The sequence below is a fragment of the Ambystoma mexicanum genome, chromosome 4p (genome assembly GCF_040938575.1).
Source record: "Ambystoma mexicanum isolate Mex_15411 chromosome 4p, UKY_AmexF1_1, whole genome shotgun sequence".
NCBI lineage: Eukaryota > Metazoa > Chordata > Amphibia > Caudata > Ambystomatidae > Ambystoma > Ambystoma mexicanum.
The window spans coordinates 797,571,797-797,596,793 of record NC_090927.1 but is presented as its reverse complement, the minus strand read 5'-3'; the positions used below and the strand labels follow the sequence as shown (position 1 = coordinate 797,596,793).

At 44.0% G+C, this 24,997-nt stretch overlaps 1 protein-coding gene across 1 annotated transcript in view; it reads right to left on the bottom strand.

Annotated features, from left to right (window-relative positions):
• Nucleotides 1-24,997, bottom strand: part of NT5E (5'-nucleotidase ecto) — a 1,024,615-nt gene that overhangs the window by 232,547 nt on the left and 767,071 nt on the right. Inside the window, exon 7 of the mRNA XM_069606337.1 lies at nt 5,786-5,935. Coding sequence (XP_069462438.1) covers nt 5,786-5,935 — 150 coding nt within the window. The remainder of the gene's footprint in view (nt 1-5,785; nt 5,936-24,997) is intronic.

Sequence of the window (24,997 nt, the reverse complement as noted above, 5' to 3'; positions counted from 1 at the left end):
CATGGTATCCACCACTATCTTTACAACTCTACAAGTCTTCTCGTAAACTCCAATCTACCCCCTCGACTACCCTTGTGGTACTGCACCCACCCTGTGCTTCCTCTTACTTCTTCTCTTTTTCTCTTCTTGCTCCACTTGCATGGAATTCTCCTCCCCTGTATATCCGAGAAACACTCTACACGGATTTCTTCAAAACCAAATGAAAAGCCTACACCCTTGCATCCCAGTTACCCTCTTAAACTGCACCTCATCTGCCTTCTAGACACATTTTTCCCCTGCCTCTACCCTGCCTCTGTGCCTCACTTTCTCTGCCTCCACTCTAGCACTTCATCCATCATGATCACATCCCTAACACAGCTGGTCCTAGTACCTACCTGCACTTAAAAATGTCTAATCCTGGTTGTTATTCATCTATGTAGGCCTACGCATGTATTGTTCCCGGTGACTGTTCCATTTACTCCCCTCCCCAAACTAGTCAGGAAGCCACTTGAACTCACCCCATTGCAAGAAGCTCACTGCTTCCTGCCAAATCTCATTTCTTATCTATTGTGCGTTCTTTTGTGATCAAAAGAGCACTGTTCCTCACTGTATATAAAATAAATACATTTAATCTAATCCCTACCCTAACCCGAGCGCAGGTGTGGTTGCACATGATGACCTGGTGAATTCGGAGAGGTCGCCCCAGAAGTCCACAGAAAAATCAAACAAACCCAAACCAACAAAAGCTAAGGAAACGACCAAGAGGAAAAGCGGGAGACTTAGGCCAGCCTTAATTGGGAAGAACTGCCCAGATATTTTGGCAGAAAATACCTTGAAGGAAGCCTGGCCACCGAAAAGACTGGGACTTTAAGCAATGCCTGTTTCTACGCACATCGGAGGAAGGGAACCCAGGTAAAGCCTTTCACTAGTTTAGTTTGCAAATAGAATAACAGCTGTCTTGACATTTGAGTTCATTTGTTTTGCAACCCTCATTGGTATTTTGACCATCAATGTAGAAGTATCCTAACAAATGTACTTTACACTTCAATCTCAGAGTCTAAAGCGAAGATTGGTCCAGGTTCATGATGCGACAGAATCCACTGCCATCTTGTGGGGGCTTGCTAGTGTCACTCCCTTTCATGCCCCGCCAGAACACTAGAAGTTCAGATAAAGTAGTGGAAGATTAAGCTGACAAGAGATCCTGCTTTGAAATCATGATCAGAAAATGGTACCACCCATACCTCCCTGAATAGTACAGTGCAGCTGGACCCCCATTGTATTGCTCTTACATGGAAAAAAACTTGTATGGAAAAAATGGAAACGTAGTAAACACATTTGCATATAGGACTAGATTTCAAATGCTTTTAATTGGTCTACCTACAGCCAGCATACTGTGCTGGACAACCCCTAACCTCGTATCCATAAAGGTATCGTGCTTGGGTCTACATTAGAAAGACTTAATTATTGAGGTTGGGGATTGGTAGGGGTGTATGTTTTGTCTTTTTTTTGTGTTTTGTGTTGTCACGTCTTGCCATGAGATAGGAGGGTGGGGATTTTTTCGGATTTCGTTTTGAATAGCTGTTACTTTAGTAGTAATTTGCATTTTGTTGCACTGATGTATATGGAGTAATCTTTTGCTTGTTCCCATTCTGTTGATACTCAGTTGTATTATGTTTTGTATAATTATTAAATAAAGTTGATTAAAAAAAAAAGAAAGACTTAATTATAGCACTCTTTTCCGGCATTGTAGCCAATTTTTATTTGATTGCATCTGTTCCCCAAAAAGTGAATGTTTCCTTACTGTGTGCCCTGGCCTCATTCATCTGAACCCAAAGTGTGACCACATCTATCCCCTTAAATTGTTGGAAAAGAAATACAATCCCTCTGCCTCATTTCTTTCCTTCTGAAGATAAGGCAAGACAGCAGTTCATCCTTCCCACGCTTAACAAAGTGAAGAAATGTGTTTAAGGTGTTTTTAAAGAATGAACCATGGTAGAAGGACGCCTTCAGAGTTACTCCAGACAAGTACACTATTGTCATGTTATTTTCCATGTATTAAGATATTTAAAACCAACATGCTAACCCTTGAGAAAGACATATTAAGTCAATTCGAAAATGGGGGGGAAATGATAAAGTGACGCCACAGTTGCAAAGAATCCCCATTTACATTTTATTCCATCATTCTCAATGTAGTGGATAAATACACACCTACTACAATGATTTCACACACGCACACATTAAATCTCAGCAAAATGTCCAAGCTGAGGTTTTTACTCATTCAATTAAATGAGCTATTGGGAACTGGACATTTTGCAATTCCCACTCTCCTGTTTCAACACCTTTGAGAATTCACGAACGTAATTTACCAAAGTTCATGTGCAAAAGGTATAATGCACTTTAAAAAAAAAACATATACGAATCAAAACTCATTTTCATTTCACTAGAGAATGCCTGTGCAGATAATCAGACTGGATCTTCAGCATGCACACGGTGATGAGGTGACTGAACTCCCCACGTTATGGGATGGAGCGAGCCGAATGGGTTGGTGCAGTCACTATCCAATGTGCCTCCCAGAGGGAGTAAAGGATGGTATCCTGCAGGCTAGCCACCCCCCCCCCCCCCCAAGGAAAGGTATTTTACCATCTGGGTATTTAAATCCCCTTTACCATCAGGCTTCTCCAAACCCTACCATGAAGGGTGTTGAAAAACACACCTCTCAAACAAGAGTATTAGGCAAACCATGAAATGATCTGCAGAAAAAATAGTGGGCCAGAAAGGCACACCGCACAATTAATACATATGCTGAATGAAAAGCCAGTTAGAGTGAAGAGTTCCTGAACTTACTTCAGGTCTGAAGGAAAGCCAAGTGACAGCAACCCAAGCGGTCAGGTGCAGACGCATGTTACTCTCGCGAAGACGTGGAATGCTGCAAACAGGAGAACACCAGCAGGAGAAGTTCCAAAATTGCAGCAAAGTCAGGTACTACGGGCAGACTGGAGCATAAACTTGTCCTGGCCACAAATTAATTACTTTTTCGGGAAGACTGTTTGAGCACTACTCAGGGTGGAGTTTTCCGGAAAATGCAATGCAAATGGTGCATTTTTAAGCATATTTGGTTAGTAGAATTGGTTAAAACTAGTGCAGTAGCTCATCAAACTGGCCCACTTTGTCCCAGAAAACTGGCCAACACTAGAATGTTTGGCTGGCCCTTCTGGTGTTGCCCTATTGGCCAGTCTGATCCTGCAGGTACCGCTTGGGGAGCCATGGCACGAACCGATGGGAGAAATCTAATTAACTATTGTGGAGGGACTCATTTAGAGAAATTCCAAGAACGAAAAGGGAAAATTGAGGAGATAATCCAATCCAAAAGCCAAAGGCAAATCCCTAATGGCTCAGACGATTCACCAGGGTTAACACAAAGAGGAAACATCCTTACACAATATAAATGAGGCCCAGTCAAGACGGCAGCCGAAGTTGAACATACAGCATATCTGGACTAGGATGGCATATTTCTCTCCTCTTCCTGCAGGAGCAGGGACACTGCCACTTGGTATAAGGTGGAAACTTTCTCGGCCGACCAACTTAGTACCCAGACACTAATATAAGGGTGTGAAGCCTGCCACAGGGCTAAGAAAGACCTAAGCACCGAAAATCCGGTTGTATGGAGACCTACCAAAGTGAATGCTGAGAATCTGGCTGTGGTGAGATCTCCCTAAACAAATATTGAGAACCAAGATCGTGGAGGGACCTGATCTTGTGAATGCTGAAACCCTGAGATCTGTAGAAGACCTAGCTTGAATCCTTTGAATCCTAAGGTCTGGCAGAGGTCTGCCTGATCAAGAGATGTACCAGAGGTTGGAGAGATATCCAATGGTACAGCGAGCAGCACTGATCAGGAGTCCTACCAAGATGGATGAAAGAGGCTAAAGGGAAGTCTGAAGAGAAGACTGAGAAGCCAGAGACCTGGGAAAGGTTTAAAGGAGGAGTTTGAAAGCAGGAAAACCAAGTGAGGATCCACACTAAGTAAAACCCTGGAGGATGACTCCCAAGCGACAATTCTTTCTTTTGGTTTCTTTTTTTGGCGCTGGATTGAGACATTTATGTTTTAAATTAGGGACGGCCTGGAGACTTAGGATTCGTTAGGGTTGGAACTTTCTGTTGGCCACTGTGACAAGGTCCGTAATCTGACTTCATCGCGAGGGGCTAAGAACCCCTGTTATTTTGAACTGCCACAATTGGCCATCCCAGCGAAACGCTTTTCTTCTGGGCAGTCTAGGGCTCCTCTCCAATTCTCCTCTCCTTGCGCTGTGTATGCTCTGCTGAGGGCGGGCTGCTTGAGGATCTACTGATCATTTATGTCAATTCGAATGCTGCCTTTGCGTTATGCGCGCAAATTAAAATCTTTTCACCATCGGGCCTGGCTTCGGTGTACACTGTGCTCGCATTCTCGTTGCATTGATTCAAGCGTCGCTGCGACATGGCTCTGGCCTCTCCGCCGGAGGGGGCCGATGAGTCTTGCTCACTCCAGCTCCGCCCCTCCAAACGTGGGGGCCATAGCGTTGATGCCGGTTGTGAGGGAGAACGAGCCCCCGGGCGTGCCGGGTATGCAACACAGGGCTCGTCTCCCTTGCGCCGGATCCTAACTATCTGCCCTACATGTGTTGTAGAATGCCTCTCTGACCTTGCGCTGTTAATGCGCTGCACCACAATTCGCAGCTGGCAGAAATGAGTATCCAACCACAATCTTCCGAACCATCGGCTAAGTGCAGCTTCCACACATACGCTAGGTACTCGTATTACTTGCTTTCATGACCTTTGCTTACCACTGCACAATGTTAATTCAATGATTTACGAAATACACCCAAAATCATTTATTCAAAAGGACAACGTTAGAAAGGGTATTTAGCTGCTGAAGAGCAGGAAAAGAAGAGGAGTCCAGGAGCATGAAGTGGGTCATTGCTGGACTAGTGCTAACAGGACTACAGAGACAGTGGGACTTGTAGTTTTGAAAGAAAAGAAAAGGGACGAGGAAGACCTTTTCAGTTTTTATGTTTTGTTAAAACTGCTGGAGGGTAAATAAATAGAAGTTAAAGCATAATGCTCACCTCCTAGTCTGTAATAGAATCAAGACTCTGTGCGCAAATCCTGTACCAATTTTGCCTACTATGCTTACCTGTACACCTGAAGTAGCCCTCTGCAACATGAGGCGTGGCTTTGCCAGATTGGGCACCCATTCCAATCTGACCATTATTATTTATTTATTTTTTAGTTTAAAGTGCAATTTGGTTAATTAAAACCGTATACACTACCATTATGCCTACCTGTACACCTGAAGTAGCTGCCTGTCCCATGAGGCAGGACTCACTTCCTCTAGAATATGCTTTCTAGCTCCACCGTCTATTGTAACCCTTATACGTTGTCTTGTACTCCGTAAACTGACATTTCGCACTTCGCAGTTACTGGAATGAGCACCTAGATGCCGGAGGATTTTGTGTGATGCTACAAATGCAAAAATAAATAAATAGAAATGTTTCTAATGACTTGCAAAAGACATCATGAACATCATTGCTAAAGGGGTTGACCAATGCTGTGTAAATGTCGGACAACCTGTACACGACACTCCTGAAGCCATCACAGCACAGGGTCTTTCAAGATGTCAGAGAGACAAAACGGGTCTTAAGAGATGAGACCCATGTAAGCCGGCATCAACTTATTTATTTGGGTGTGAGGGAGGCCTCAACTTAATGGCTAATGATAATTGAAGGCGCTGCTGTTTTAATAAACATTTTTTAGAAAAGTAACTTACCACCGACTTGAAGAAATTCTCCAGTCCCGCTCCCGTGTCTGTAGACGCTGTGCTCAAACGCAGCTCTCAGCGTGGACCCTCTGAGCTGCAGGAGGTCATACGTGCCCCCGAAAGGCAAAACTGACATCAGGTCCTCCAGAGTAATAGTCCCTGCGAGGTGGAGCAAAAGGTCAGTAGGTAACATGCTGACACATGCTCATATTAGTTCTGTTCTGCTGCCTTTTATGCAAACATGTGCCCTGAAAACTGGGCTTACCCACTGCATTATGCAAGAGTCATTAGTAATATGCGAGTGAGAAAGAGACACATTTCCATTGCATGATTTAAAAAACTGCAAACAATGCGTGCTTTCATGGGGTTCCTACTAATGCTGAAAAACAAAATATAAAAATCAAAAAATTACCGATGTAGAGGTTTTTTAAATTCATCTGCCCAAGACCCTGAGATCGTGTGAAGTGTAACGAATAATGTCTGAGTGTGGGGGGAATTCTGGAGCATGGATGGCACCAAGAGCCAGTTGGCTTTTGGGCAGAAACATGCGTTTCTGTAATTAACGTCCTGGAGCCACGATTATAAGCTGAGCAAATCCCTATATAAGCGACCTGGAAGGTTCCGTGTTGACCACCTTGTATAATCACCCAATATGTTTCACTTCACTACAATTACATCACACACTTTGGGAAACCCTTAGATCCTCTGGAGGGATTCTTCACCCAGACACACTTATTGGATCCAAGGAAGTGCACTTATGAAGCAACGAACCCAATCCAAACATATGCAACTTGAGATGCACTTGGAAAGCAGCACTAGTTCATCAACTGGGTCATCACATTGCCTTATTCAACCTTGGAATACTGACCTGCATATAAACCCATTGGGCTCTCCCAATGTGAATCATCTAGAGATGTACTGGGAGTAGGTTTCTTGGTAGTGGGTGGGGGAGAGGGTTCAAAATTGTTTTGGAGGCTGGGTACATGCCCCTCAATGTGAGCATGAGGAGGGTACGTTGCTGCTGGCTAGCCACACTCACTATCTCGACACCTACGCGACTTCAGCAGGCAAGGGTTAGCCCCATATCCTTTCTGAAGGTAGAAATGGTTACTGTAGACTGCCCCGTCCCTTCCCGCTACCTCCTCCCAATGTGTGCCTGTGAGTGTGGGATGGTAGTGAAAGGGAAGGGACTAGGCCATCTCATTGTGAGATGCCTGTGGTGGTTGAGGGAATAGATCAGGCCATACGTATGCAGTGTGTCCTCTTTAAATACAGGTACTGCTTGTTTTTGGCAATGGTTAATGGATGTCACAGGACAGGTAGCTTAACCCAACAGGAACAAGTGGCTTCAACCTCAGCTTGACTGCTCCTAAGTTATGCTCCCAGTTTCTTGAAGTTGAAGAGAAAGGCTTTGCAAGCCTTTGAATAATACTAATTTCTGGCAATACTGGGTCTTAGTAGTCCTGCAGCTTCCCCAGTGTGGAAGCGGCAGCTTAAGGGATCAGTGCAACGTGCAGAACATGCCTGCATGAGTTTCACTGTTATAGACATTTCGAGGAGGGTAGTCATTGTTAAGGATTTTAAAGAGACGTGACACTCCAGACCAGGACTCTTTATACTGGCCAAGGATGCAGCGCACAATTAAAAGGCTTTTACATTTATTATTTGGTTTCAACTTTGAGAAGGCAGCCAACCCATCTCACACGCCCCTTAGCGTACACCCGTGTCACAATGGACTATGAACCAGGTCGGTGTGTAATAATAGAATATTTATTTATTTTTAATTTTGAAAAAAATCAAACATTCAATATAGGGCAGCAATCACAGTGTGGTGATAATTACAATGTCAAATGATAGAATACATTATTTAGTTTGACCTTCTTACATAAGATATACAATGCACAATTGAAAGAAAGCAAGATTACTTTTCGGGTAGTATTTCAGATAGCACCTGCAATACTCCCTCGGATTGAGCTCCCTTGAAAAATGAGCAAAATGGCACTCAGAATTACTAAACCGTTGTTTTTACATGTGTGGTTAAATGAATAAAGCAAGAATGTGTATGGTAGTATCAAGGAGGCAAGAAAACTCGCAAATTTCAATGCAATGGGCTAAACCACGGGCATACAGTTTAGAAAATCAACTTTAGAAGGAAACAGTGCAGCAAAATCACACGTGGCAGGATTTGTTAAGGATTTCAATCAGGCACACACCCAGGTCTCGCCTAGCATGTAGTGCGCAATGAAACCCTTATTTATTTGTGTCTATAAATTCAATATTCTGAATGATATACCACTCATATCACACCCATCTCAAAATACCCCCCAGGTCACACTGAACAGGGAATCAGGCTAGTATGTAAAGGTAAAGATTTATTCATTTATTTAATATTCAAATCACACATAAGGTTTAATATATATATATATGGGGCAGCAATCACCATGCGGTGACAATACAATTCAAATTAAGGAAAGCAATTGAATTCACTTATATTGATGCAGAGTATAAAAGACAGGGAAAAAGAGAACAGTTTTGGTTTGTGAGCAGATAGCGTTTAGGTTAATATTTCCCCCTGCAAAGTTCACAAGGTACAAATGAGCAATCCTACACAGAGGTAAGTAATCAGCATGTATTCAGGAATGAAATATAATGTGTAGAGTTTAAATGCAATCGTCCCTCCCCAAACAAGAGAGAGAAAACCGTTTTTGGAAATAGATACTTTTAAAATGACAGGTGAAGACAGCTTTGTGTAACAATGCAAAATGGTCAAAAATGCTTAAATGGAGAAATATTCTTAGGAAAGCAAAACTAAAAAGGTCCTAAAAAACATGAGCTACAATATAAACAACAGTACACACTTTAGATCAGGAGGGGATTTGAGAAACACTTTGAATGGGAAAAAGACATGTGTAAACTTTGGAAAACTGCAAATTCGCGGCAAAATGTCACTATGCAATATTTTTTTAAAAACGGGTCAAATACACTGGTCCAGTTTTTGCTTGTGGGTGTAGCTAAGGATCTTGGGTATCAGTGAGAGTTGACATTTTGTTTCCATCTATAAAATTGAAGACGTTATGGAAGTTTTAGTGAGAGGCGTTTTTGCAAAATAGGTGCGAAAATGAAAACCGCAATTCGGTTTTAAAAATGACAGATTGGTTTCATTACACTATATTAATGACTATGAAAAAGAGAATGCCACACATGAATCTTCAGTTACGTGGCCAGCGTAACCCTTCATGTGGTGGATACTCTAATTCTTTCTGGGATTTACTTTAGTTACTCAAAATCACTAATGACTTATGGTTTTGAAACACAGATGAGAGAAAAATCAGCGGAAGAATGGGTCTGACAATACTGGGGTTCTGAAATTAAAGATGGGATGGTTTGAGATTGGGATAGGACAATGCAAATATACTATGGGTCACTGTTCTTCCTATTAATACTTACAGTCCCTTGTAATTAAAATGGACCGTCACGTTTCTGGTCATGGATCGGGTCAGGTCTATCGGCAGCAGGGCACTTCTGGAGGGATGGGATCAGCGGTGCGGTTCTGGTCAATTTTGGACTGCACCTCAGACTGGATTTTGGATGGGCCCTTCTGGTCACTGGACACGGCAGATTGCAGGATGCAAGTTTCAGCGGGCAAGCCTTAATGGTAGCAAGCCAAGCTGAAGCAGAATTATTCTTTTAAATTTTGGGATGGTTGAATTTGGGCCTAGCTAAAAAGAGTTCAGCAATGCTAAGGCCTGTATTCTGCAAATAAATCTGGAGTCAGCTGCAAAGTGAAGAGTTCTGGACAAGAGGAAGAAGTCAGGAACAAGACGCTGCGCGGAAATCTGGATGTGTCTCTGGAAGTAGTGTGTCCTATGTGGAGTGAAGTTCCTATATTTATACTACTAAATGACATCACCAAGTTTATGGTGTGGGCAGAATTTAAAAACACACCCCCATGGCTGTGAGTGGCCACAGGCACTTGCCTTGTTTTGGTTGGCAGTCAGAACAGAGCTGTCATCTTTACAATGGGATTTAGGAACTCCCACATTGATTTTGACCAAAACCTAACTTTTGCACAAATGTACATTTCTAAAATTATGTACCCTAATACAATCGGACATATACCTTTCATATTTGATGGGCTATATTCACATTCAATCCCTATCTCTGTGTGAGCTGTCTTTCTCATTCTATAGAGTTTTCTCAATTTTAATCATAACAGTTTGGATTAATAATTTCTAATTTGGTACATCTCTGGGCAGTTGTCAGTGGATCATGTACATACAATCTTAGACTTGCAACAGTAATAGTTCTGCTACAATGGGAGTTTTATTCTTAACTTTGGTTCCTTAAGTGATACAGGTTTCATCAATGTCTTCAAAGCAAAAGCCTAAAATTAGGTTAACATCTACCAATTTTCAGACTTATCCTTCTTCCAGTTGCACAGTTAAAGAATTTCACATTTAATCAAAAATAAAGGTTTAAACATCAAAAAGTTCCAGAAGTTTTTTTTCTTCTCTCCTTTCAACAAACAACAGCTGTCAGATCCCTTTGATCAGGGTGGGTGTAGAGGGAAGCATCCTGCCCATCCCCAGCAGAGGTCAATGCTCAGCCTGTCCTTTGTTCTTGGCTTAGCCAAAAGATGAATGTCTAATGAGGTCTTATTGTGCTTCTTGTCGTCAATATGCCGGAACCATTAAGGCTTCCTGTATCAAGGGAATGTCAAACTGAGATGTCAAACTTTCCCAGGCTGATCACTGCCCAATCAGAATTAAGCAGTTACTTAACTCCAATACTGGGTTGCTTTTAAAATTCACAATAAAGTCTTTTCTTTAACACATATAAAAATAAGCACGGTTTATAAAGGATTTGGACATTTAAAATAATTAAGCCCTTCACAAACATGGTTTAAATAGGCGCATTTTGCAATTTCTTCAGGAAAAAGAAACACTTTTAAACTGGGTTTGACAGCTAATTATCTTATGCAACTGTCAGTCAGTGAGGCCTGGATTCCTCTGACTGCACTGGAGAATGTATGATTTCAGCACACTTTTCCTTTCAATAATTCACTGGGAAAATGACTGAATTTAGCTCCAAAACAGCACTTTGAAGGTTTCCATTGATTAGGAATCTGTATGTAAGGTCATTTTTGGATTTTAACCCACTTCTGTGGCCTTGATTCATGTGACAGGTAACAGCACCCACTGGCATTCTCCTGCAGGGAGTTCTTGTTTTGACATCAACTTTGCCCGTGTTTGGCAAGGTGGTTCAGCCTTTTTGTGATTTATGAACCATGCGCAATTTTCCAGATTTGGCGCGCACAGGAGTTAGTGCCTCCTTTTTTGGCAGTTTCTTTCCCCCATTGGCAAAGGGGTGCAGTGTGGCGCATTGGCATGGGTTGAAATATCCCACACATCGCAATTTCTTGACTTTTACGTGTTTAAAATAGCAAAACGGCTTGGAAAATGAGCTAAACAAACAAAATCGGAATGCAGTTTTAATGCTAAGGTACAAAGGCACATCACAGGTCTGATATGAAAGTGAAAGGGTAACTCTGGATGGATGACAGTATGAGATTCTTAAAGGGAAAAGAAAAATCAACCTTTTAAATGAAAGCAGTTGCACAGGGAAAATCATTTTTTTTAAAGGAAAATGACAAGTTTTGCTGATACTATATTTTAGTGACTAGAAAAGAGGAACGCCGCCCGTGACAAAGGTTAATTTGCAATTTCAACCCCTTCACGCCGGGTGTCTCTTTATATGGGAATTAATTTATTTATTCCAAACAGTACTAAGGACTTATACAACGGACTGAAAATGGCGCTAAAACATGGAAATGACTATGGATTTTCCTAAGGACAGGATACACAGAGGATTCTGACAATTTTAAGGATTTTGCTAGGGCAGTTATAGGATTTCTATGGGATTGGACAGAATACAAGGTAATACAAGGTAACAAAGCCAGGGATGCAGTTTTTGGTTACTGGGGAAGGGTGATACTTACAACAAGCACTTGAATGGGGTAGTTTGGACAGCGAACTGAGTTTCTGGGCAGCAAGGCAAGATCTGGTCACTGCGCAGCATCAGGCTCTCCGGGAAGGGACAGCTGGGCCTAGTGTGGTCACTGGATAGCGAGGTGAATCAGCTGGTCTCTCCTTGAATTATTGGGATTTTGTAGGGTTTAATTCTGGATAAAAGGTTCAGCCTGTGAAAGAGGTTCTGCCTGGATCTGCTATCAGCTACCCCTGGCCTGGCACTGGAATATGGAATCTTGCAGGGTGAATGTGGAATGCCTGGATCTCTGGATGTTTATTTATGAATGCTAGATTTTCTTGAATGAATCTGTGTGTCCTGAGCTTTGAATGTCTCCACCTTCATAGGCCGGATGACAGAGGATTTTTACTATGTGGGCCGAACTAAGCTAGACATATCTCTAAATCGGATAGGTCAGCCTATGGAAGTCGCTACCTCCCTGTAAACAGATTGGATTGAAGGGAGTGACTCCGTTTTATGGTGGGGTTTTTTACAATGTACTTTGTTCTGCCAAAGTTACTTTTGTCAAAGTCAGTTATGGAACAAAACACTCATAATTACAAATGTCACTATCAGGAAAATTATACAGGCAAATTCCATATTTTACAAGAAGCATGCTGATCCAAATCCCAAGACGGTGCGATGCTGTTTAGTCATTCTGGCAATCTTTCGCAATTTACACCAAAAATATTTTATCAAACATTCTGCAAATAGATATACATAAGCCTAACAGTATCGGACACATTTGCATTTAAGTTAAAAAACGGTACCATGTATGCTTTTCCCCAGACATGACATTTTTCTGGCATTTGTGTCCCCAACATGTCAGAGAAACCTACAATGTCTTATTTTAATGGTGCCGAAATTATTTTATAACCATCCTGATTTCCCATTACTGCGCCTTTAGGTTATTGAAATAAATACTTTAATGTGGTTATTGAAATAAATACTTTAATGTGAACAATCTCTGAAAACATCTGACGAGGTCACAAGATTCTCCACCTTGGCCCCTTTCATGTGCCCAGGGGCAGGTCCACTCGGGGAAGGTTATGTTATGTTATATGCATTTATATAGCGTGCAGCCACCCAAAGGCATCATGGCACTAGAGAGGGAAGACAGAGCCAATGCTGTTGAAGCCACAATAAGAAGGCCTACAAGAGGGTAATTTTCAAAGCTCTTCTAAAAGCCAGGTGATTAGACATTTTCCTCAAATCGAGGGGCAGGTCGTTCCATAGATTACCCACAGCTATGGAGAAGGCTCGACCGCCTATCATTGTACAACGAAACATCAGGACAGCCAGGAGGTCGGCGGAAGAGGAGCGAAGATCACGTGCGGGGAGGTAACGAAAAACGTTTGCCTGCAGAAATTCAGATCCTTGGGCATGAATAGCCCCTATGGACAATGCACATAGCCCTGAAAAGTATGTGCTGGTTAACTGTCAGCGAGTGAAGCGAACGCAGTACCAGGGAAATACGAGCTCCATATGGGGTGCCCGTGGCTAACCTAGCCGCTAGGTTCTGTATTCGTTATAACCGTTGTATCAGGCCAATTGGCTGGGCCAGGTACAGAGAGTTACAATAATACAGGCGAGATAGGACCAGAGCTGGAACAACCGGAGGACGTAGGGGTTCAGGTATCATAGGTAGGACCTTCTTCAAGATCTTAAGTTGATAGTGGCTGGCTTGGCACACAGCCGCCACCTAGTTAGTCATGGAAAGAGTGCCAGAAAGAATGACCCCAAGATTTTTTACCTTACTGAGTGGACGAGGGAGGGGACCCAAAGTAGAGGGCCAATAGGCAGAGACCCACAGAAGGGATCAGGGGGACATCCCACCACCAACACCTCAGTCTTATCTGGTAATTCTGTTCCCCGGGGAGGCAGGGCCCTTTGAAGGCAGGGCCTGCCAAACCTGTTTTGCTGGCCTCAAAGTAATTTTATTTTTCTTTCTTTTAACAGAAATCGAGTCTTTTTGGGAAGAAATATCATGTATATATTTAGGGCAAACCCCCATCTTCCATCATATTTCTGTGCAAGCACAGAGCATCATTTTGCCCTGTCACTTTTAAAAAGGCCTTTTCTTGCTTTGCAAAAGCACCATTTTACACGTGGGTTAATTTTCCTTGGATGTCACTTTCCAAATGCGGTTTTTACTCGCATCTTTATTCTGAACCTTTCCATGGCGCTAGTAAATGTCTACTACACAGGAATCTGTTCAACACAAGGGTTCTTTGAAATGGACATAAGCAAAGCAAGAGGGCTTCTTGTGAGGAATTTGCCTGTGTTATATTGTTGCAAAAGGTTTAAAGTTTGTATTACGGCCTGGAGTGAAGTTCTCTGCTCTTTCACAGATTTTGCCTGACACAACATGCCATTCAGTGAGGAATGCCACCATTTGCTGGTGTACAACCCGAATATGGATGAACATGGATGTGTCTTACTGGAACTAAGCTGTATAATGTTGAAAAGATGGAAAAAGGCATCAGTACGCTGTCATTTTAAACGCAGAACATTTTCTTTTTCAGTGGGAAAATTTGAGCTGGCAGCATAATAGCGCTGCCTTTGAATTCTTTTCTTTGGTGCACATGAAGAAAACACTTGCAGCCATTCTCGGTGTTGCAGTGTTCCAGGTTCCATCTCGCCCCATATGTGTTCGGCCAAGACAGCTCAGCCATTATTTTTGTAACTGCAAAACGCAGTTTTGATGCCAGGGAATAGTGGCTCAGCAGAGCCAGTGCAGCCATTCTGCTTGTAACTGCTGAATGGTGGTGCAGGAGGGGGGGTTCTTCTGGGCTTGTAAATGTACGCCAAACCATCTTGGCAGCCATATGGTTAGAATGTTGTAAAGTGAAAGGAACGTCTTGGAGGCCCCTGAACCTAAATGTATGGTTTGCCTGGCCCAGGGTTGAAAGAAGTATATATTGGATCTTGAAACTTTGACAGATCCAAGGAGTTTGTCACCTTTTCCCAAGGGGGAGCCACCCCTTTGGGACTAGGGAGATGAGCCTGCTCTGCTTAAGACCCCCAGGGGACAGGTTAAGCAGGATCCCTCTGGAGGGTACAGGAAACCCCTGAAAGGGGCTTAAATCACCATATGCCCCGGACACTGTGTGTATGCTTTGTTTTCAGCCCTATAACTCTCTTTATCTTGAGAAAGGGCGTAAACCAAAAATCGTCTTTGTAGCATGAAAATAACAAGTTATTTTATGGAGGAATTTTAAAAGAGCTAAACAAAATTTCAAATACAATGTTTGAAAAACAAACTCATGTGTAGGGAAATAGTGTTTCATGGGAACGATTGCTGGATTCAAGAGCAAGTAAGTTCTTTGAATGTGTTTGGTGTGTTACAATGAATGTATCCAGACACCAGACGAGAAAAGGTGATCGAAGAAATCGAATGCCTTCTCGACTTTCTTTCTTTGAACCTGTCACATTCACACCCAGATCATTTAAAATGAATGGTTTCTAGACATTACGGGGTTATTCACTCCATCAGTCAGCAATGGACGGAGAATGGTGCTCATTAAAAATGGTTAGTAAGTAAGGTGACCTGTGAAAGTGATGGACTCACGGGCTGGAATGCAGACTCTGCTCCCTTGGGTGTGGAATGCACGTGGAATGCAGAGGGATGGGTTCCACTGACGAGAACTGAGCTCCTCTGCTACCACTTGGAACTCAGTGGCAGAGTACAGCCCTTGTGTTGGTAATGCCCTTGCATGTGTGATCTCATGTGCAATGAGGTGGCTTATTGGGGTTGATTTAAATAGCTGACAGATTTCAATTCGTTTTATGTTTTTCATTGCAACTGGAAAACTGCAGTCAATATTTCATACTGAAAACCCCTTTAGAAATCCTAAATGAACAAAACGCAATTTTGCATTTGTGGGCGGTTTTACACGTCTGCCACAGTCCATTGAAAGTTTAGCAAGTATATGGTAGATCGCTGTAACATTAAGGAAGGGCATTTACTGTGGCAGATGGGCACTTATTCTGTACAATGGTCTTTTCGGTGTCGACTGAGCATATGAATGACGCAGAGCAAAACAATAGGTCTTGGCATGTGTCCATGCATGACCAAATGAGGACAGATTAATGAGAAGCTGCAGGGGTTAAACACACACACACGCGTACTGCGTTAGCCAAGTGCAACATTACAAGTGAAGATTATCGCTGCAAGGAAAACAAGTTGATGATTTAATTAGGCGCAGGGAATATTTAATCTGCACGCTTTTGCAACCGTCCCACCGCTTCCTCCGGCAAGTTCCACATGATGGTCTTGAAACAACAAGTTTGCTACACTTTCCCTCCTGGAATTTCCTAGTTTTTGGCCGCCTGATGCCTGATAATCCAACACTGCAGAGCCAAGGTTACGCCCTATACAAGCAGCTTAAACAAACACAACACTTCTGGTTTTGCTGTGCCAAGAGAGGTTGAACTCTCTGCCCGAGCCCTTAAAGATGCACATGTCAGGGGCCTTGGTACCAATACACTGTCGCAGAGCGAGTGCATCATGGTGAAAGCTCGGTTGGAGTGCTAGCCATTTTTTTCGGAGCGCACTTAACTAATTTGGCGACCGCTTTGTTGAATAATGGTTTTAGGAGCATGTTTTCTTTGCATGTTGCTCGATACATTGCTTGTAGCGTTTTACACTGCTGCTAGAACATTAAACTAAAGCAGCAGAGCTACGGAGGCAGTTTAGGAAGTTCTACCTAATCTACTCTCACTGTAGGTGCCCCCTACAGCACGCCCTGGCCCTGAAGCTGTGCTGGCGGTCCACACAGTTATTTCCCATGTAATAACCATCACTGGAGGGGCCCTGCTTCTGCAGAGCCTGTAGCTGTGTTGCATTGTGAATCCCCAGAGCCACGGTGGCAGTGCAAGATGCAATCCCACACTGCGCATTCACAGCTGCAACCCCTTTTCATGGACCCTCTGTGGCTGTTCCAGCAGTTTCAGGGAGAGTCTAAAGCAAAGTACTAGACAGTACTTGCACAAATAACACACACAGCCAAGGGCAGCTGTTGTCCCACTACAGCAGGGAGTGGTGCTCTTAAGCGCCAAGACGTTGGAATATTGATACTTTATCATGAGCTGGGATGTGCCACGGTTTATTACACGACCCACGCAAGCCATGGATCTCCTCCCCTACAATGAATGTGGCGCACAATAAAACGCTTTTTATTCTTAGTTACTACAGATTCGTTTTGAGTAGGCCTTCGACCCGTCTCGCACCCAACCTCCCCAAACACACCGTGTCACAATGGACTAGGAACCAGGCTAGTGTGTACCAATAAGACATATATTAATGTATTGCCAAAAGAAAATCAACCAATTACAACAGCCACCAATGCTGTGGCAACAAAAAATGCAGTAATGTCTATAAAACAACCAAGTTAAGATATACTGTCAGTTACTTCCTTTTTTTAGTGGCAGAACAGAAAAACTCAACACAATGCTAGCACTAAGCACTCCCCCTGTAACACTCAACCCCCCAAAAATCAATTGGACTTGATTCCTTTGAATGGAAGGCAATGGCAGGGAGTAAAATTACAGGGGAAAAATCGGTTTTGATGTGGTGTCCACAGAAACAAGATGAGGAGCCAGCAAAGCAAGGGAAAATCCATTTTTGGAGCAACAATGGAAGAATGTTTTTTAATTATTTCTCACAACTGCTAGGGGAAAGAGATGGAAAACAGGGAATTTGGTTGCTTATGTTTAGAAAGGCAGGCAGACCTTTTAGAGAATACTAATCAGCACGCAAGGAGAGAAACGTTTGTTAGAATATACAACACATGGGCAATGGAAAAGGAATGCAAATGAAAAATCGTTTTCACCACACAATAGGGAATGAGAAACATAAGCGGAAAATCGGTTTTGGGATGTTAATCTTAATTTCAATGGAAAAAAAATGCTAATGGAATTTGTTTTTTACTGAGGCTGCAAATGACTGGTACGCTCTGGGAAAGGGGTTAGCTCACAAAAGGGAACTTGGTTTTGGGGTATTATAGCAAATGAAAAGAGGAATGACAGTGGCAAATGGAAATTCGCTTAGCAGTGAACAATTTAAATACAAAGACAAAATTGTTTCTCAGATCACCATGGGATTAATTGTTGTGGGCAATGCTTTATGACTCTAAAAACACTGGGAAAAAGATTGCTGGTTTAGAATTCCACCAATCCCAATCCCATGAAGTTCAATGGGGGAATGAATTGATTTGCTTACAAAAATACTAAGGACTTATACAGACAAATGAGGGGTTTTTCAATGGGGATACGCAGACATATACAGGCAAACAAGAGATTTTTCGATGGGGAGATAACTGGGAAAACGCGGGCAAAGGATTCTTTAGTGGGGAAGAGGACTAAAATGCACTGGCAATTGGGATTTTCAATGGGAAAATATTGGATGCAATGCTACAAGAATGAAGGGCGTATGCAATTTAGGGCTGGGGTTATTGCTACTTACATAGCAAGCCTTTGTTTAAGGTCCAGGAAAGCCAGCTGCATCTCAGGACACCCTGGACAGATAGGGCAGGGGTCTGGTCACTGCACTCTCAAAGATGATAAGTTTCAGCAGCCTTCTCTCTGTCCTCCTTTTTCTGTCTCCCTGTTTCTTTTTGTTTTTGAGTGCTAGTACAGTCCCCCTCTATAGCAGAAATGACATCACTAATTTTAGAATCTAGGGGAAGTACCCTGCAATAATCCCTGCCGCTGGGATTGGACTGTTACCATCTCTCCCCCCCCCCCCAGTAAGGATTGGTTCAGGGATTTGGAGCAACATCTGTCTTTTCCCATTTGTCATCATCCTTTGTTCTCCTTTCAACTTTGTGGCAAAAACTAGTTATGTATCACAACTTCATAATTGTACTCGCACCTGCCATACTAAACATATTTTCTGTTTTAGCTGATCATGGGGAATTAGATAAGCCGACCTCCAAATACGTACGATGTAGCATGGCCATGTGTCACATTTTTGTCATTTCCATAAAATGTACAACAGTTATGAATATGTAAGTTATCAAGCATATCCCTAATTTCATTTTCCATCTTTTCACCAACTCTCACATTTGCAACATGTCCAGATCAGCCAGAAGCCTAGTCTAACTGGCCATTACAGTTCCCAGAGTCACAGGTAGATGCATTTTATATCCCCAAAACCGCCTGGAAATGACATGAAAAATGGTATAAAAATGAAATCAACCCACAGTATCATTGCTGCACAAAATGCCTAAAATGAAAATAGTCTTAAATTAATTGTGAGTGTTCCTGTTCAGTAAATGGGAGGGCTGCTTCATCCAGCACACCCATCTGTTCCCCTGGGCCAGTCTGTGACCAGAGGTTTTTATGAGTCTCTTTGGAGTTAGTGTGTGCTCTTTGAAGTGGGTACAACAAGGATCCACACCTTTTAGTCATGCTCCAGCCAAGGATGGCTTTCTCTTGAAGTCCCTGCTTTCCTAGTCAACAGGTCTGGAGGATGCTGAATTTTGACGCCTTTAGCAGCACCACATTTTATTGCGGGGTTATTAGATGTGAGATGTGACATCCAGGCCGAAGTGAAGTGAGGCTCACTGAAGTTTTGTGGGTGAAGCATAATATACATTGCTTTGGTCAACCCAGGACATGTTTTGCTTTCCTGACATTTTTCTCCATTGTGGCTTCTTAAAGCAGTTTTTCTTTGCAAACACGTGTGCAGGCCGTTTTTGCTTTAAATGTTTAAAAATCCTGTTTTCCATGTCACAGGATTCTTTGATTCCTCCTTTTGTAAATGAAACTGCTGCTTGTCCATTGATAATGATAGGTAGGCCCCTTTCCACATGGCTCTTTCACTTTACATGGAAATCAAAAGCAAAAACCAGGCTGTTTTTGTTGCAGTGTTTAAATGCCTTGTGTTCCTGTGAAAGGGACTTCTGTTTGGGGCCTTTAAATGCACCCCACAGATGGGAGAATCTCTTGTGTAACCTGCCGTTATATCTGTAAAGTATATCCTGGATGAAGAATTTTAAAGAAGAGAGCACACCTCAGCAACCGAGGGGTGTGTGTACATACTTCACTTACACTGTCCTGCACATGTCACTCATAGCCAGACAGGTCAAGCAGCAAACTCAAGAATTCCCATAGCGCTGGTGCGTTTTTTGGCACGCCTGTTCTTATTTGGCAGCAGCTATGTTCAGGAGCAGCATGCACATGAGCGTCAGACATTTGAAGGAAGTTGATAGAATATTGAGATATCCCACATTTCTAGTCAACTAACACCCAGAAAAATGTAATTAATACTGGAGGTGGAAGAGCAACCTGTGTAAATCGTTACTGTATTTCGAGAGCACGTTTTACAATGCAAGGAATAAGTTACTTACCTGTAACTCTGGTTCTCCAACATTGGTATCTTTCATAGATTCACATACTGTGAAGTCTAAGAACACAGGAGCCAGGCCGTCAGATTGAGAGAGGCCAGGTCATGGTGCAGAACTGCCCTTGGTTCCTGGACAGGAGTGATTGGTGCTGATGCAGCTTGATTGGCGCCACTGGCGAGAGGGCAAGGAGGTTAGAGTACCAAAACGTTTCCATCCACGCAGGGGCCCCTAATATCAGTTTGCACCGATACAGTCTGAAAGTGTGTAGGACTCGAGGCACCAGAGGAACTGGGGGAAAAGCACACAAACTTCCCCTCCAACGGGAACACAAAGACGTCCCCCAAGCTTTACGGGTGGAGAAAGCGGCTGACAAAGGTCGTGCAGTGACTTTTGTCGTAGGTGGCAAAAAGGTCGATCTCCGGAGTGCCCCACGTCTGAAAACAGGTGAAGCTGGTTGTCATGCAATTCCCACTCGTGACAAGAGCGCAACTCCCTGCTGAGGGAGTCTGCCAGAGTGTTCTGAAGCACTGGTAGGTGGAGGGGAATAAACATGCTGTGCTGTAAAGTCCAATGCCATAGGGCTTGTACCTCCTTGGAAAGCTGTGGGGACCTAATTTCTCCTTGTTTTCGAACATAAACCATAGATGTTGTGTTGTCGGTGTAAAAACCGAACCACCTTTCCTGTCAGGAGGGGGAGGAAGGATTTTAGGGGGCAAAATATCAGCCATAGCTCCAGTAGGTTGATATGCTGGGTCGTCTTCTCCGACTAAAGGCATCTGGGTGAGTTGGTCTTGACGGGGGGCGCCCCAGCCCTCCAGTGAAGCATCTTTAGTGACAGTGGCCCGATGATCCGTTAGCCTGAAGGGGGCGCCCTGCAGTATATGCTCCTTCACCAACCCCAGCGAAGGCTCCTTCTGGTGAATTCCTTCTGAAAACTGGAGTCAGAGCAACGCAGTCATCCCAGGACCCGGAGGCTTGGATACAGCAGGCATCCAGGAATTCCTGCACTGGTCTCATGGCAATTGGTGACCAATGGGATGCAGGATGAGAACATCCCCAGCAGGGACTTGCAGTTGCAAACAGTCGCTGTTTAGGCGCCATTGAGACAGCACACCATATGTAGAACGGCTGCTATCGTCGCTTCTGAGGGTCTGGTGGTGCAGGTCTCGGTGTCTAGCATTGCTAAGAGGTAGAGTGCCTTGAGCCAACCCTGCCTACGTAAGACTGCTCCATTGCCAAGCTGGCGAACACCAGGGTTGGCGATGTCTACAGAGACAGTAATGGCATGGTCTGATTCCAACTCGCCTTCATAGAAGATGTCCAAGGCTTCTTGCTTATTGTCATTCAGCAGGAACTCCAGCAAGGGGCCCAACTTGTACCAAAACTCGCGGTCGTCATGTGAGAGTATGGCCATTGCATTAGTAGCTTTGATAGCCCTGGCAGCGGTGGAAATTATCCTCTTACCAAAGGCATCAAGACGTTTGACTTCTTTGTCTGGGGGAACAGAACAGGACGAAGATGGGTTAGCCGACTCATTCCTTGCAGCCGCTGAGACAACGGAACCTGCTGTGGGTGGAGTGCAGAGGCAGGCAGCAGCGCTCTCTGGGGCTCTGTACTTTTTGTCGAACCTGTCTTTTTTAGCCAGGGCAGTTGCAGGATGTGCGCCACGGAGATTAGGCCATCCTCCCAGATGTCTTCTAGAAGTGTTACAGATATGCCAGATTTCTTGAACTGCTCCCTGCATTGGTACAGGACACTCTTTTTGCTGCTCCTCTGGTGCAAGGCCGAACATTGCGGCTGCCCTGGACATGAGCACGTGGAAGGCCCCTACTTCCTCAGGGGGTGAATCCCCGAGCAGAACGTCATCTGGTTCCCCATCAGCATTGATGAAATCATCAAACTCGGTGTGGGTAGCGTGTGTGGAGGTCCCTTTTGTCAGGATCTGTGTCTGTTCCAGTATCTGCTAGCCTCTCTGATACTGGTGTTTTTCCTTCCTGGTGGGGAAGGGATTTCATACATCTCCCTGAACGCCCTGGGACATCTGTGTGAGGTTGCCCGATAGGTTCAGTAACCGGGACTGGTAAAGGTAGCCGTTGTTCTAAGGATGCCACCAGAGTGGTCAGAGTAGATAAAATGTCCAGTGACATGTCTCTTTGTGGCGGCAGTGATGGCTCTGGTTGGATGGTTTGTGCTGAATGCAGAGGTGTTAAGGGTGGTAGCCTGATCAGACTTGCTTCACCCTGTGGTGAACTTCTTGGAGCCGATGTCCTGGCCAAAGACGACAGTGTTGTCATAATTGCCAGCTCCTCTGCTTCATCCACGTCCGATTGGGATAGATTTGGCTCTGGTATCACACTACCACCTGGTAGCAAGGCCACCCCAAGGTTAGGGAATGTATAATTGTCTGTGGATGAGCCTCTTCTGCAGACACTGCGCTGGTGTGGGTGTCGGAGACCCCAGTGACAAATGGCAGTGGTAACAATTGCATGGCAGGAATCACTTTTCCCCGTCAAAGAGGTCATCGATGGTGTCTTCGACGAGGGTATGACAGTCGTGGATGGAGATGCCATCGACGAGATCCTCGTGGATTTAGTCATCAACGTTCTTGCTGATGAGGAGGTAGTAGTGGCCGCTGGCGGCTTTGCCGATGAGGTAGTCATCAAAGGTGCCCGATTGGGTGGTGTCGATGGTCTTGGAGTAGATGACCCGGAGTGAGACTTGGTCGTTGACGATGACAGCTTCGTAGCCAATTTCGACAAGAGCTTGTTTGGCCACCAGACTGACAAAGGCATGACTAACATGATGCAAGAAAAATGTGACATTCTACAACAAAAACTTTTTGGTGCGTCAAACAAGCACACAAAGAGAAGGCAGGCAGTTTAAACATGTGTGTGACATATTGAATTGGTCTCGAAAGACAACAGGTGTGGTTAGCAAACAGGTGCTTTGTGTGCACACTCAGAACAAAAATGTAGTTCTGATCAATGAAACTGAAGGTTTTGTGTAAAACAATGGTGACTCAAATAGACTATCAAGTCTATTTGGCCTGCCAAGGGGGTCCATGAGCGTAGGGCCCTGTGAGACCATAATGTCCAGTCTTGGGGTTGCCCTGAATAAGGAAGGCTGCATTGTGGCAACATAAACATGATGGCAAATGGGTCTGTGTTAGTAATTCAAGCATGCAACCCTTTTACGCAAGTAATGCACACTGGGCATTGTGCTCGTTTCATTTGTCACAACGCTCAACTAACCGGTAGGATTGCTGCAAACCACATGCCAGATATTCTCCGTTGCATTGCCGAGGGCATCCAGGCTTGGGCTGACCTGCATCAGCAGAGGACTGCTTTTCAGTACCCTACATGCATTCCTCGCAGGCATATCAAGCGTCGCCCGGAGCACGCATTCAAGCTTTGAACGGCACACGGCAGAAATGGCGCCCAGGCGCCTACTAGTGGGGGGGGGGCTGAAGCAGACCTGGTAGCGCCCTGGCTCGGGGGCAGTTTACAGAGAAGCCAGAGAATTGTACAAGTATCTAGGTGGACTTTCGCGATGATCAGAGCTGGCACTGAAGGGGCCAAGGAGGAACTTGACCTACAGGTGGGAAGGAAGACGGGCCCAGTGAAGAGGCGGCACTCGCATAAGGCGAGCCAGCTGCTATGAATGCAGTAAGGGAGGTGGACTGGAAAGCCAGAGCTCAGCACACAGAGATGGGCAGGGACAGGCAACCAGCAAAGGAAGGGTCACTGTGCAGGTTGGACAGGATGAAGCCACATGCTTTAGAACATATCACAGCCACTGTGAAAAGCATACTCACTGGTAAACATGGGGAAAGGACACAGAAAATAACAAATTGTGCTTTTCTAGATCATGCAAGGGATTGCCAGCTACAATGCCAAACCGATATCCTGCTTCTCAAAACCCTTTCTCTATTTCGGTTCTCAATGATTTGCCACATATGTGCCGCTAGCGCCACACAATGCATAAAAACATTTGGTGTAGGGGTCTAAGTAAACGAAGAGGCTACAGCTCCTCATTTTGTTTTTCTATTTCCAAACGCCTTTATCTCATGTATTTAACATATCACTTCTATGTCTCCAGGTTATGGATAACTGGAGTGCCAAAAAGGCGTTTGTATTATTGTTGAGAAATTCGCCTTTTTTATTAGAAAATGCAAGGAGTGCATGTCATTAAAAAAAAATAATTTGGTAACGTACTTAACTTTGAATTCAGTAGAATGACTCAACAGTTTGCAGGAATTCGACTTGCGCCCGACAGGCTCACATTTCAAAAAGCAATTAGTAATCTGTGTGTGGTATTACGTGTTTATTTCTGTGTGAATTTATACTAGTTGGAGGTCCCGGTTCCTAATGCTTACATATATTTCAGAAATCATCGTTTGTACAAATCCATGCTTGCGCCTAAACACAGGCACTTTATCCATAAATGGGAAAAGGCGCACGTGGGTGATTAGTGCGTGTTATTATAGAAGAGCACTTCCGCTTGGGCGACTGAAATTCGATGAAACAATCACATTTCATGATACAAGAGGGAAAACGTGGGAAATGCACTCACTCAGTAAAAATACATACCTCACGTAAACTACATGCACACATCATAGTCCAGTCTTTATGCAACTCGGTGCAAAGGAATATTCCACAGAACTCAGGGTCGTGTGGTGGGTGAGGGCTGTGCCCCCACTCCCCTTACATCCTCCTTAATTCATTTGGGCTTGCTCTCTACGCTCGGTTGCTTGCACTAATTTGAGGAAATATTGAGGCCCCTCTGCCTAAAAATGTTAACCAGACATAACATGTATTGCGTTTTTTGGATGCGTTTCCCTAAA